At 42.0% G+C, this 14,061-nt stretch overlaps 1 protein-coding gene across 4 annotated transcripts in view; it reads right to left on the bottom strand.

The window, feature by feature from the left end:
• The window catches only part of ABHD18 (abhydrolase domain containing 18), a 50,604-nt gene extending 36,574 nt beyond the window's left edge, over positions 1–14,030 (bottom strand). Inside the window, exons 1-3 of one of the 4 annotated variants that reach the window (XM_039540151.1) lie at positions 13,658–14,030; positions 8,278–8,396; positions 5,385–5,493 (exon numbers count right to left, since the gene is read on the bottom strand). In XM_039540151.1, the coding sequence (XP_039396085.1) occupies positions 5,385–5,476 (92 nt within the window). In that variant the 5' untranslated portion in view covers positions 5,477–5,493; positions 8,278–8,396; positions 13,658–14,030. The remainder of the gene's footprint in view (positions 1–5,384; positions 5,494–8,277; positions 8,397–13,657) is intronic. The other 3 variants (XM_039540153.1, XM_039540152.1, XM_039540154.1) reach the window with 3 other exon arrangements.
• Positions 14,031–14,061: the final 31 nt, after the last annotated feature.

Raw genomic sequence — 14,061 nt, 5'->3', positions numbered from 1 at the left:
GGCATTCTTTTACTGCTCTGAGTTGCAGGAGGGAGTCCACTTCCTTCCTGAGCAATATTTCATGAAAAGGGTCCCAGAAAGGACTGCGGATGCGGGGAGGTTTGCAGGGGACTGCAACTGGATAAAGAATCCTTGCCCAAAAGATTCCGGAACCCTTTGGTCCCAGGTAATTTGGTTCCATACCTCCCAAAACAAACAGCTCTCAAAAGGGGGCGGGGGGAGGGGAAGCTGGATCTGCTGGCTCTGCAAGGCTCTCAACTGCACATTCAAACCTGCGATTTCAAGGTAGATGGAAGGTGTGCATCAGAGGAGGAGGGGGCAGAAGATATCTTCATCTGGAACTTTTGCCTCTTCTTCAGTGGCTCAAACAGTTTCTGCTGTCTGTAATAGTACTTGGATGATTGTGTCTGCCTTGAAAGGGCTGAGGCTTGTACCATCTCCTTCATGGAGCCAAGATGCATACTCCCAGAGAGTAAAAGGTTGCCTTTGATGTCCTTCAACATGCAAATAGCCTAATCAGCATTCTTTTTAAAGTCACAATCCTCAAAGGGGAAGCCCTCAATGGTTGCTTGAACCTCCTCTAGTATTCTCAAGGACTGCAATCAGGAGGCCCAATTAATTGTTATTATGCTAGCCATATTACAGGCCACTGTAGGAGAGGTGTTGAGAGCAACCTGTATTGAGGGCCATGCAACCAGCTGTCCCTCCTGCACCTGGAATTTAAATTCCTTGTTGTGTTCCTGCTGGAGTTTGTTGGTGAATTGGGATGCATGAGCCCAGTTAAGAAAGCTGTATTTAGCCAGGAGTGCTTGGTAGTTAATAATGAATGCTTATAGGATGGCTAAAGAATACAAATTCCAATCAAAGAAGTCCACCAACATTTTATGATCTTTATCTCTGGGAGTTGCTTTATGTGGACCCTGTCATTTGGACTTCTCTTGGACAGTGACTATGATCAAAGAGTCAAGGGTTAGATGACTAAAGAAATATTCAAAGCCTTTGGAGGTGATCTGATAGCACCTGTCCATTTTCTTAGATGTAGGCACCATAGAGGCCGGAGTCCAAAGGTCTCTAACTGATTCCACTAAGCCACAGGTGCCAACTGTGTGGGTGTTCCAAGGCTGGAGCACCCACAGGGACAAAAATTAGTGGGTGCTTAGGACCCACCGACAGCCAGCTTCTCCCCCTCCCCAGTACCTACCATCTGCCAGTGGCCCCGCCAATCAACTCCGCCTGCTCCATCCCAGCACCTCCCACCTGCCACGATCAGCTGTTCCATGGGAGTGGAACAGGGATGGGAAGAGGCAGAGCATGGGTGGTGGCTTGGGAGAAGGGGTAGGGTGGGGGCAGGGCCTGGAGTGGAACAGGGATCCAGAGGAAGCTGATGCCTGTGCATTAAGCTGTTATTTATTGGCACTACCAATCTGCTGGGGACCTGAACATGTGCAGAATATGGAGAAGGTATTGCAAGAAAAGTCATACAAACTTAGCTGACATCTTGGAAATCCCAGTCATCTCCTGAGAAGTTCCTGGAAGATCCAGCAGTCATCAGGCTGGTTTGAAGCTATAACAGTTCACTGAAGACGACAAAAATCACTGTCAGGACATATTGGACTTCTTTCTTCTGCAAGTCCTCTTGCTCACTCTCTGCATCAGGTGCATGATCTGCCAGATGAGTGAGACCTACAAGGGAAGGGTGACCTTGCTGTAGTTGCCTGAGAGGCAACTGGAGTCTTGCGAGTAGGATGCATCCCATATAGGATTCAGAAAGACCATGACTGCATGAGATTCTGGAAGGGGGTGCAGGCCATGATGGGTCCAGTGCAAAGTACTGCTTGTGATTGTCCCTGCAGTTCCTTATGTGGATTTCTGAATGCTCTTTTAGACAGATAGAGTAGGCTCATAAGGCTCCAGGGACCAAAGCAGTTGGCTGAAGCAGATCTCTGGAGTGCTTGAGTAGAACCACGAGGCTCCTGAGCTGGGGGCACTGGGTTTCTTAATAGAAGACACCAATGGAAACTTAGGCTAGTCCAGAACTGTCAACTCTCCCAGTCCTGTGAACTGTGTAGGTACTGCAAAGAGAAGCTCTAGAGGTGAAGATTAAGAAAGAAAGGTTGCCAGTACCATCATCAAGTTGGCGTGAAAGATGTCGGTGCCAAGGTTTTCGTTACCAAAGGCACAGTCTTGGTCAGAAAGTGCTTTCAGTACTGGTCCAGAGAAGTCTGAAGAGTGCTCTTGAAGCTGGCTTCAGCGTCAGCTGCTTGGATTGTTGATAACATATACTGGACACATCAAAGACTATTGAAAAGTGCACCAACGCCAGTGGGACCTAACCTGTGCCTTGACTTCCCTCCTAGGGTGATCTGTTTGGAACTAGAGAGGGACCATCTATGTCTCCCATAACCATGCAAACAGTGTTCCTTCAGGCCTTTCTCTTCAGAGGCCTGGGCTGCAGTGAAGGATGTTCTGCCTGACTCTGGAGTGGAGGAACAGCACATACACAGAGGCGGAGATGGCAGCCATTCCTTCCTGCACTCACAGGAGGAAAGAATGAACTGGAAAGCAACTGAGTCTGCCTCTGCCCTTTATACCTTTTGTCTATAGAGTGCTGGAGGTGCACAGGTCACAGGTGCAGCCCCAACAGACATTGCTACTCAAAGGGTCTCATATGCTTGAGGTTCAGGTGCACCTTAAGTGGACTGTCCACATATATTCCACTTCAAGAATCCTACATTTTGGAATTAATTTAACCAATGATAATTCTTAAAATACCTTGGAATAGTTAATACCATTATTACTAGTGTTAGCATTAATGCAGTGCCAACTGAGATTGAGGCCTCATTGTGTGAGACACTGTGAAAATATAAAACAGACTCTGCCCCCGAGAAATTACAAGCTAAATAGTACATCTTGTTGAAAAAATTGACAATTTTTTTCCCCTGTAAAAAAAAAAAAAAAAAAAAAAAAAAAAAGCTGTTTCATTGAAACTGAAATTTTCTGAGAGAATGTGTTGATTTTAGAACATAAGAACGGCTGTACTGGGTCAGACCAAAGATCCATCTAGCCCAGTATCCTGTCTGCCGACAGTGGCCAATGCCAGCTGCCTCAGAGGGAGTGAACCTAACAGGTAATGGATCAACTGAACTCTCTCCTACCATCCATCTCCACCCTCTGACAAACAGAGGCTAGGGACACCATTCCTTACCCATTCTGGCTAATAGCCATTAATGGACTTAATCTCCATGAATTTATCTAGTTCGCTTTTAAACCCTGTTGGTCCTAGCCTTCACAACCTCCTCAGGCAAGGAGTTCCACAGGTTGACTCTGCGAGGTGTGAAGAACTTCCTTCTATTTGTTTTAAACCTGCTGCCCATTAATTTCATTTGGTGGCCTACTACTTATATTATGGGAACAGTGAATAAGGAAAAGTTATTTACTTTTCTCCACATCACTCATGATTTTATACATCTCTATCATATCCCCCCTTAGTCTCCTCTTTTTCAAGCTGAAAAGTCCTAGCCTCTTTAATTTCTCCTCATATGGGACCCGTTCCAAACCCCTAATCATTTTAGTTGCCCTTCTCTGAACCTTTTCTAGTGCCAGTATATCTTTTTTGAGATGAGACAACCACATCTGAACGCAGTATTCAAGACGTGGGCGTACCATCCATTTATATAATATATTCTGTCTTATTCTCTATCCCCTTTTTAATGATTCCTAACATCCTGTTTGCTTTTTTGACTGCCTCTGCACACTGCATAGACATCTTCAGAGAACTAGCCACGATGACTCCAAGATCTTTTTCCTGATTTGTTGTAGCTAAATTAAATTAGCCCCCATCATATTGTATGTATAGTTAGGGTTATTTTTTTCGATGTGCATTACTTTACATTTATCCACATTATATTTCATTTGACATTTTGTTGCCCAATCACTTAGATTTGTGAGATCTTTTTGAAGTTCTTCACAGTCTGCTTTGGTCTTAACTATCTTGAGCAGTTTAGTATCATTTGCAAACTTTGCCACCTCACTTTTTACCCCTTTCTCCAGATCATATAAAATTTCATTTAAAAAAAATTGAAAAAAGTATTTTGATAAGGTCGAAATGCTGTTTTGATGTTTTTGTTTTAATATTATAAAAAAATTAAAGATTTCAAAATAAAAATTAAAATGTTTTGATTTACCCCCAAAAAATGTTTTCAAAATTTACTGCAAAACAAAATTTTTGAAATTTGGCTTTTGTTTGAATTCGGACAACTCTAAACAGACGAACCAGACAAATGGTTGTTGGGAAAAGAGGCTAAGCTATCCAATTCCATTTAAGGACGAACTGTTGCAAAGTTAACCACTATACTCTCTGGTAGTCTCAATGTACATTTACAGCTCTCCACCAACTGCTACAGACAAAAACTTCCTTAACACAGTTTCTTGCTCAATGTATTCTTTTGTTTGTAGTGTTTATGTTTGCACAAAGTCAATTTCTCATAAATTTAGATCTATAATTTTCATTTTAGTCTAATATGATGTATTATGCATTTTATACACTCAGTTATTCAATATTTAAAACTTAAGAAACCATAGTAAGTTGCTTGTATAAAAGCAAAAGCCTTTTAAAATCAATCCACTCAAAGATTCATTAAGAGGAATTAACATTGTATTAAACTATTTTACATTAAATCTTTGGGAATATATCATGCTAATATATAAACCTTAAACAAACATTAAATCAAAACCTACAAAGCAAAAGCTCTTTCTTGTTCTTAATCAACTCTAAAAAGAGATTTTTCTCTCTATATAACTCATTAAAAATGGATGTGCAAAATTTAGCCATAGTTTTTCCAAGAGAAACCAAATGGAGAAAGCAAGGCATATACCTATCCTACATTGTACGTTTTAAAGTTTGTATTTGGCAAACTAACTTCTTTATAAACCATTAAGTAAAAGAGAAACCGAGTTAGTTCTTTTCTAATTTTATAAGAGATGCCTCCTTCAAAGGAGTTTTACAAGCTTTGTCCTTGGATAACACAAACTATCTAGCTAGCTTTATATAAATTCAAGGTCTTTTAAAATATGTTATCCTACACCAGCATGTTTAAGTTTCCATTAATTGGATTCTTTGTTTTTTAAACAAAGACTGTAACAGCATCTTGCATTTATACACTAAACTATTTTGTTGTAAGGAAAAATATATTAATTTAAAAATTTATTGAGTTTCTGAAATCTAATTAGTCCTATAGTGTGGTGTTCTACTTTTTTTAGAAAATGGAAAATAAAACATTGTATTTTTAGTAAAAAAATGTATCTGTTCATAGTATTTAAAATACATTTACTTAGATTAACAGTATGAAATATTCTGATTTTTTTCTGTGAGGAAAAATAATCACCTTTTCAGATCTTCTGGTCTTCCCCATCCTCGAATGAAAAGTTTAGTGAGGAGAAGCCGTCTGTACAAAATATCCAGTTTACTCACACCCATTAGTAGCAAGCTAACATCTAAAAGGAGAAAATAGGTAGAAATGAGGCCTTAAGTAGGTGGTTTTGTAAGAATATCATTTTTTTTTCTTCTCAGCCAAGAAGCAGCCACAGCGAAGAAGCTCAACAAGGCATCGCAGCCCCTCTGAGGGAAAGTCAAGCCCAAAGAACCCAGTCAAACGCATGTGAAGGGGAGCAAAGCCCAAAGAGTCCATCTGTTCATATTTTGAACACTTGCACAATCTGTAGTGCATAATTTTGAGGGCTCGGGTAGGCACAACTTTAGGGTTACCATATTTGAACTCCACCCCTTCCCCGCCCCCATTCCAACCCCTTCTCCAAAGTCCCCACCCCAACTCCACCCCTCCCTGCCCCATTGGACCTCTTCCCCAAATCCCTGCCCCGGCCCCACCTTCTCCCCATGAGCGCGCTGCATTCCCCCTCCTCCATCCTCCCTCCCAGCCGTGCAAAACAGCTGTTTCGCGGCGAAAGCACTGGGAGCTAGGGGGAAAAAGCGGGCACTCTCTCGAGTGATCAACATTCACTCTCTTTCTCGAATGATCAACTCTTCTTTGTGGAAAAATAATAATGGCAAAATCCCGGACATTTTTAGATATTTAAAAATTCCTCCCGGACGGCAATTTAAGAACCAAAAAGCTGGACATGTCCAGGGAAATACGGATGTATGGTAACCCTACACAACTTAGAAGAAAACCTTTCTACTCCCATTCAGTCCCTGGATTCCACTCTCATCTTCCAGAGAAAAACTGCAAAAGTAAAACTATAATTTTGATGACAAACTATGATGCATCCTATTTTGTAAAATTGGATTTGAAGCATAGATATGGATCTTCAATTTTAGATGCTAGAAGAAATTCAGATTCATATTCCATCAGCTACATTTCAACCTCTTCTATCTGTTCTAGTCTCAGTTTATGAATAGATGTGAAAAACATTTTAATCATAATTTCAAATACTGTTAAATTTCTGACCATTACATTTCCTTACAGGTTCGTTTTAGAAATATTTCCATATGCAAAGGAAAACTAAGTATCCAAAGTTACCAGAGTGATAAATACTTATCTTATCCACAAACAAGTTTTATGTTTTTATACCAGTACATGCTAGTATCATGACAATAATTTGGAAGAAATGCATCTTAATTGTAATTAGGCTATTTTGTTCTACAAAGGGGTAAACTTTGGGGGACACAAAGCAGGTTACTCAGTGATGTTAGAAATTCCCAGATCACACAAGTTACCCAGAGGACAATAATGCTGCCAAGTTTTAGGAATGGAATCCTAGTAGATTGAGAGAGCTTGAAAAGAATTGGGGAGTTTGATTTTCTTGCAGATGTAAGAGAAATGTATATGCTCTGTGGAATAACATCTATTTATCATACTGAAAGTAAGTCATTTTACATGAACTATTCTGAGTGGAGAAAATGCTTTTCAGATCTGGGAAGATCCCATTATCATTAATCCAGTTTTTCATGGAAAGCTCTTTTATAGAACAGACATACTACTTTGTCAACCTGGCACTATGAGTATCCTATTACTTAAAAAACTAATCCCTGATTAGCAGAGTTTTGTTACCAATTCTCCCTACATTTCTCAATGCATACAAATTCTAGAAAATTTGTAATGCGCTTTAAATTGCAATTCTCTTTGAAGTCGAGACACAGACATATTAATGATGTACTGAAGTGAGAGGATGTTATTCAGCAGTCGATTATATGGTCCCAATATCTATCATTAAATTTGCTTGGCTTTAACTTTGTGATCAGTGCTATAACTCAGAAAGGAAAGTCCATTTCCTTCAACAACATATAAAATGAAAGCTTTAATTCAGATTACATCAAATCCCTACAAAAATGCAAGAGACTGATGCTAAGGATATAGATGTATGCTAGAAATGTGGGGTACAGGAACACTGCTACAGGAATGCCCTTGTCCTTATTGAGTTTTGGAAGAATATACAGGCTGAAATTAATGTTATTCTTAATTTCCCATTTAACTATTCTGTTTAAAACTTGTTTGTTCTTGCAAACCTGAAGTCACTGTACCTCACAGAATCAGAGTGATTCCTCCTACAGGTATCTAAGATGGCTAAGGCCTGGTCTACACTAAAGGGGGTGGGGGTCGAACTAGGGTACGCAAGTTCAGCTACGAACTCGAAGTACCCTAGTTCGACTGACTTACCCGTCCAGATGCGGCGGGGTCGAACTCCGCGGCTCCAAGGTCGACTCCGCCACTGCCGTTCGCGGTGGTGGAGTTCCAGAGTCGACCGGAGCGCGCGGGGAGTTTGAACTATCGCGTCTTGATTAGACGCGATAGTTCGAACTCCGAGAAGTCGAACTCACCGCGTCGACCCGGACGGTGAGTATAGACCTACCCTAAGAAAACAATATTGCATTCTTCAGAGAAGCGCTGCAATGAATTGAGAGTTAGTAGCTCTGGGACAGTAACTGAAGCTTTAGCTACACTAGGAAGGGTTTGCTGATAGAGCTATACCAGCAAATCCTCCTAATGGAGACACAGCTTATACCAGCAACATTTCTTTTGCCAGTATAGCTTATACCAGTTCCCCAAACAAAAGTTATAAATGGTAAAATGACTTATTTGTAGGTATAACTGCACATACATTAGGACTTTGTCACCGTTGATTAAGGGGTATAACTGGAAAATCATACTATCAAAATCCTTGACGGATTCCTTTCAGTGAAGGATGCTTTTTACTTATGTTGAAGTTTCATCGGTAAATGGCAGTTTACTGACAAAATTTTAGTTAAAAAGCTACACTTACTAAAATAATGGGGAGCCACTTCTGTGCACTTGATACACCAGGCAAAAAAGTTAAGCTATTGGTTGTGTGCGTCACAGAGCATATGATCTTCCAATTAAAGTTTCAGGATTTTTCTACACCTAAGAAAACAGATGATTTAATATCAATTAAAAAAAGTAATGTATAACAAAACACCATTTGTTGTATGAAACATGCTGATTATCCCACTTATCAGTACATTTCCAAATTTCTATCCACTGCATGATCTAAGGAACCTTGCTTACAACCCCTGATTTATGCAGTTGTAGTTCTTTAATTCATCTAGTTTTGTATCTGAAATGCTGTTAACTTGAGCCCATACAACACTCCAATTGCAAGCTCTTTTAGATATAAAAAAAGATTAGTGTTCACACACTAATAATGCAGTACTTTGCATGTCTATAAAGCCAACTACTGAAGGATCTCAGTCATTTCTAAACAAAATAAAAACTAATATTTAGAATAAATATGTCTATTTTTATAAGCAGAAACTTCAAACTTCAAAAACAGACTTCAACAAGAAACTACAGAACTGGAGTTAATTTGCAAACTTGACACCATCAAATTAGGCCTGAAAAAAGACTGGGAGTGGCTGGGTCACTACAAAAAATAATTTTCCCTCTGTTGATACTCGCACATTCTTATCAACTGTTCGGAAAGGGCCACATCCACCCTAACTGAATTGGCCTCGTTAGCACTGACCCCTCACTTGGTAAGGCAACTTCCATCTTTTCATATGCTGTAAATTTATACCTGCTTACTGTATTTTTCACTCCATGCAGTTGATGAAGTGGGTTATAGCCCACAAAAGCTTATGCCCAAATAAATTTGTTAGTCTCTAGGGTGCCACACGGACTCCTTGTTGTTTTTGCTGATATAGACTAACAAAGCTACTCCTCTGAAACCTATACTCAATCTGTAACTGTGCAGGACGGTGGGAGGAATAGCATAGTGGTTTGAGCATTGGCCTGCTAAACCCAGGGTTGTGAGTTCAATCCTTAAGGGAGCCATTTAGGGAACTGGGGTAAAAATCTGTCTGGGGATTGGCCCTGCCTTGAGCAGGGGGTTGGACTAGATGACCTCCTGAGGTCCCTTCCAAACTTGATATTCTATGATTCTCTGAACATAACCCCTCCCTGATTCCCCAAAATACTGCTTCTTCAAAGAACCAGTAACAGTCCTCAATTCTGATATATAAAACTTAAGGGACAGAAATAAGTGCTTTATAACCACTGAAAAGCCAGGAAATTTTGCTTTCTAGTAGTATGAAGCCTTAATTCCTAGCCCTGCCAGTCTCAAGCAGTGAACTTTAAAGTCACGTTATTCTTATCCACAGCTTGCTTGGTTTAGCCCACTGTCTTCACTTCAGTATCTTCTAATCTTTTAATATTAGATTAATGAAAAGCTTAAATCATATAAAATAATCTGAGGCATGACATCAGTCATGTCGATATTGAAACATGTATGTGAGGACCATCAGAACAACATGATTTTAAAGATAGATATCTTGCAACATGCCAAGATCAGAAATACTTTGGTAAACCAGTACAATTGCTTTCAGAACCTTTCTTGTTCAGAAAGGAAAACTATAACTCTGCTGCAACTATGGCAATATTGCTCTCCATATAAAATGAAAGTAAAAGGCACCATTGCCAAGGTTAGAATCACCACACAAAAAAAATCCCTTGCAAAACAAATTTTGCTTCCTTACTTACCGAGAAACCTTGAAAATTGTTGCTTTGGTTCTAGCTACTGTTCTTGGCTGCTGTTCAGTGCTGATCTTTAATGACTCACGAGTAAATATTTTACTTATCTCAATTGTCTTTCCTCCTTTGCTAATGTGTTTTGTTACCCTGTTTATTATATTTTATTCACCTGATTTCTGAACTACTCTAAGCATTACTGCCTATTCTGCTCATTTCCCAGACAAATTATTAAAAAAATATCTGATAGCTACACAAACTGTTACTCCATTTCTGTTAATGGGCCACCTAGCAATATGGATTTCAATCATCAAGTTTCCAAAATGGAGTCATGTCCCGCTAGTTACATATCACCAATTAGAAGCTCATTCAACAGAAGGGCTTTTGGTTCAGTTTAGCTACTAGCAATCAGTAAATGAGATGTATTTTGAACAGATCTAAGGTTGGTCAGGATAACAGTAATTGGATCAAAAGTGATTTTAAGATAATAAGCTGATTATTACATCAACCCCAAAACACACAGCTAGACAACTGGAGCTTGTTAAAAAGGGATGCTAAGACACAGGACGAGACAATTCCCTATATTCAATCAACTGCATTGATTCACATAAGGACTGCCCAGCAGCTCAGGACCATTTGAAATAAAGAGGACTGAAAATGGAGTAAGAGCCCCCCTTGGAAAGGGTTCAGAAAAGGCTACAAGAATGATTCAGAGCCTGGAAAACATGACTTACACTGAAATACTTAAGAAGCTCTATTTATCTCAAAAATCTATTTATCTTAACAAAGAGAAGGTTAAGAGATGATTTTATCATAGTCTATAAATACCTATATGGGGAAGAGATTTATGACAGTATAGGGCTTGTATAATCAAGCAGAAAAAGCAAAAAAGAGATCCAATGGCTGGAAGCCAAAGTTAGCCAAACTCATACTAGAAATTAGCTGCAAATTTTAATAGGCAAGTAGCCTTTGAAACAACATGCCTAGAATGCAGTGGGCTCTCCATCATGTGAAGTCTAACTCAGGAGTAGATATTTTTCTAAACATATGCACTATGGGTCAAACAGAAGTTGTGGGCTTGATGCAGAAATTACTGGGTGAGGTGTTTCGGCTTGCATTACAAATCAGACTTTGGCTACATCTACACTGCACACTAGCATCGGTGACACAAAGGGTATGCATAGCTATATGCTGCAGTGAAAAGCAAGCTACATCCACACTATGGTGTGCAGCTACATATGTAAGTGAAAGGTTATAGCAGGGAGAAGGAAGCAGGGAGCTACTAGAGCCTTCCCCTACTTTCCCCCCCAACCCTCAAAAGAACCTCACCCCGCTGCCACTGCCAGCCTTTCTCCATGGCAGGGAAAGGCTCCAGCAGCATGACACTACTGTGCTGTGGGTAAACTGTGGGTCAGGATGACAAAGTGGTTCGCAACCCCATTTTAATGGGATCGCCTGGGCTGGCATTAGACTTGCTGGGGGGCTTGGGGCTGAAGTAAAAGTCCGAGCCCATACAGACAATGACTTGTTTTTACTGCTCTATACACTATACACTTAAATGTAAGTACAATATTTATATTCCAATTGATTTATTTTATAGTTGTATGGTAAAAATGAGAAATTAAGCAATTTTTCAACAACAGGGTGCTGTGACACTTCTGTATTTTTATGTCTGATTTTGTAAGCAAGTAGTTGAAGTAAGGTGAAACTTGGGGGTACGCAAGACTCCTGAAAGAGGAACAGTAAGTAGTCTGGAAAGGTTGAGAGCCACTGGCCTAAGCAATGTCTCCCTGTCTACACTGCTATTTATACCTATGCTAGGGGGACCAGCCATGTATGTACGCTACACATCACCATAAGAAGTGGGCTGTGTAGAAGTACACTTTATGATCATAGTGGCCCCCCTCTGGCCTTAAAATTTATGTGTTTAGTGCCAGGATACTAACTATAAAATTGCATAAGAGGGGAGAAATGGCCAATGGTCTACTGTGGTTAGTTATTGCCATTTTATTTTTTAAAACTACCATTTATATTATGCCATAAGATTGGTGATACAGTCGAACCCATTTATCTCAACCTCGGTTAACTTGCCAATCCTATTAAGTTGTAAACTGTTCTGGGGATGGTGAAATGTAGTCCAGGGTTTAAAAAAATGGCACTACTACAAAACTGTGAGAATTTTTAAAAATGATGACTGAGATGTAATATTCCATAGACAGAGAAGTGGAACCAGCCAAACTCCTCTTTGTCTTATGGGTTTCTCATCCGTTATGTCGATTCGCGAACCCTAATACATCTCTGAGAGCCCGGCTCCTTCCCCGACCCACCGTGTCCCCAGCCGCCCGCTCCCCGGCTCTCCAGCCGTGCGGTTTCCCAGCCGCCCACTCCCCGCGTCCCCAGCCACCGGGCTCCCCGCGTCCCCGACCCACCGTGTCCCCAGCCGCCCGCTCCCCAGCTGGAACAAGGGCTGTTCCATGCCAGGATTGTGCCCGCCGGGAAGGTATCCAGTCTGTGAAAGAACCGCTTTATACAGGGTAAAGCTTTATACAGGGTAAAATGGATTTATTTGGGGTTTGGACCCCATTGGGAGTTGGGCATCTGAGTGTTAAAGACAGGAACACTTCTGTAAATTGCTTTCAGTTAAGTCTGCAGCTTTGGAGCATGTGGTACAGACCCTGGGTCTGTGTTGGAGCAGACTGGTGTGTCTGGCTCAGCAAGACAGGGTGCTGAGGTCCCGAGCTGGCAGGGAAGGCAGGGGCAGAAGTAGTCTTGGCACATCAGTTGGCAGTTCCCCCAAGGGGTTCTGTGATGCATCCTGTCACATCAAGGTCCTCAACAAAAAGCACTACATAATTCGTCAGCATCGTCATGTAGTCCTGATTATATATGGATTCTTGTTTTACTTGTTGGTCTTGATTTATATCTGTTGATCACTAGTTCAGTCTAACATTTACTTGTTCAAAGTACAAAACTAAACAAACATCAACTGGAGAAAAAGCAGATACTTTCAAAAGTGAAGCATAAATTTAATATAGTAAGTTATAGAGAGAAAACACCAAGCAAGCAGTTGTACCAGATACAATGCAAGCTATAATCTACAGGCAGATGACAAGTAGAAACCACAATATTTTTCTGAATAACCTTTTTAGGGTATGGGTTACGCAGAGGAAGCAGAGAACATCAACTGCCCTGTTACCTTCCACTCCAGGTTTGGAGAAATGAAACCAAAGCTGTTATAAGACTGGATTAGTTTCGCAAAGGTGTTCTGGAGCAGGGCAGGTGAGCGAGCAGTGACAAGATCGATAAACCGACACACACGGACATGTCTTAAAACAGCAGTCCCGACAGCGTCAGGGTGGGGACATGGCCATAGCCAGGTGCTAGAACTAGGGGTGCTCCTGAACCCCCTAGCTTGAAGTAGTAACAACAACCAAACACATGGTTTCCGCCTTCAGAACCCCACTACAAAATTGTTTCAGCACCACTGGGCATCTGCTGCTACGGAGACCCGAGGGAAAGCGCACACACTGGGCACCAGCTGGCCAGGGCAGGGCAAGCGCTCTCCCGCCAAGGGCGGCGGGCCGGGCACCCGCGGGGAGAGGATGGCGGGGCGAGCCCGGCTTCCCGCACCCTTAGGCTGGAGGGGATGAGTTACTGACCGCAGGCGGAAACGGCCCTTCTGCTTCAAGTCACGTCCCCAGCAGCGAACAATCGCGACGCCGTCCCGACCCAGGCCCCGCATAGAGGCGCGTCGTGCAGCCAGTCCCCGCCGGCAGCCGGAGAACCCCCGGCCCTGAGACGGGGCAGAGACTCCCACCGCCCGACACTTTCCCGGGGTCACTCACTGAGCCGGGCGGGGGGCTCCCCGCGCTCCCTGCCGCCACCTCCAGCTAGAGCTGCCGCACATGGGGGACGGGCCCGCTGCTCTCGGGGGGGGGTGGGGCGGGGAAGGACTGAAGGTCGCTACCGGGACGGTGCCAGCACCCGGCCGGCCCCTCCCGCAGCTCAGTCGATGAAGCGGACCAGGGAGAAGACTACTACGAGCAGCAAAGCTCACACGTGA

This window comes from Mauremys reevesii, linkage group 5, assembly GCF_016161935.1.
Source record: "Mauremys reevesii isolate NIE-2019 linkage group 5, ASM1616193v1, whole genome shotgun sequence".
NCBI lineage: Eukaryota > Metazoa > Chordata > Testudines > Geoemydidae > Mauremys > Mauremys reevesii.
The sequence above is the reverse complement of the archived record's forward strand: the minus strand, read 5'-3'. Positions and strand labels throughout refer to the sequence as shown.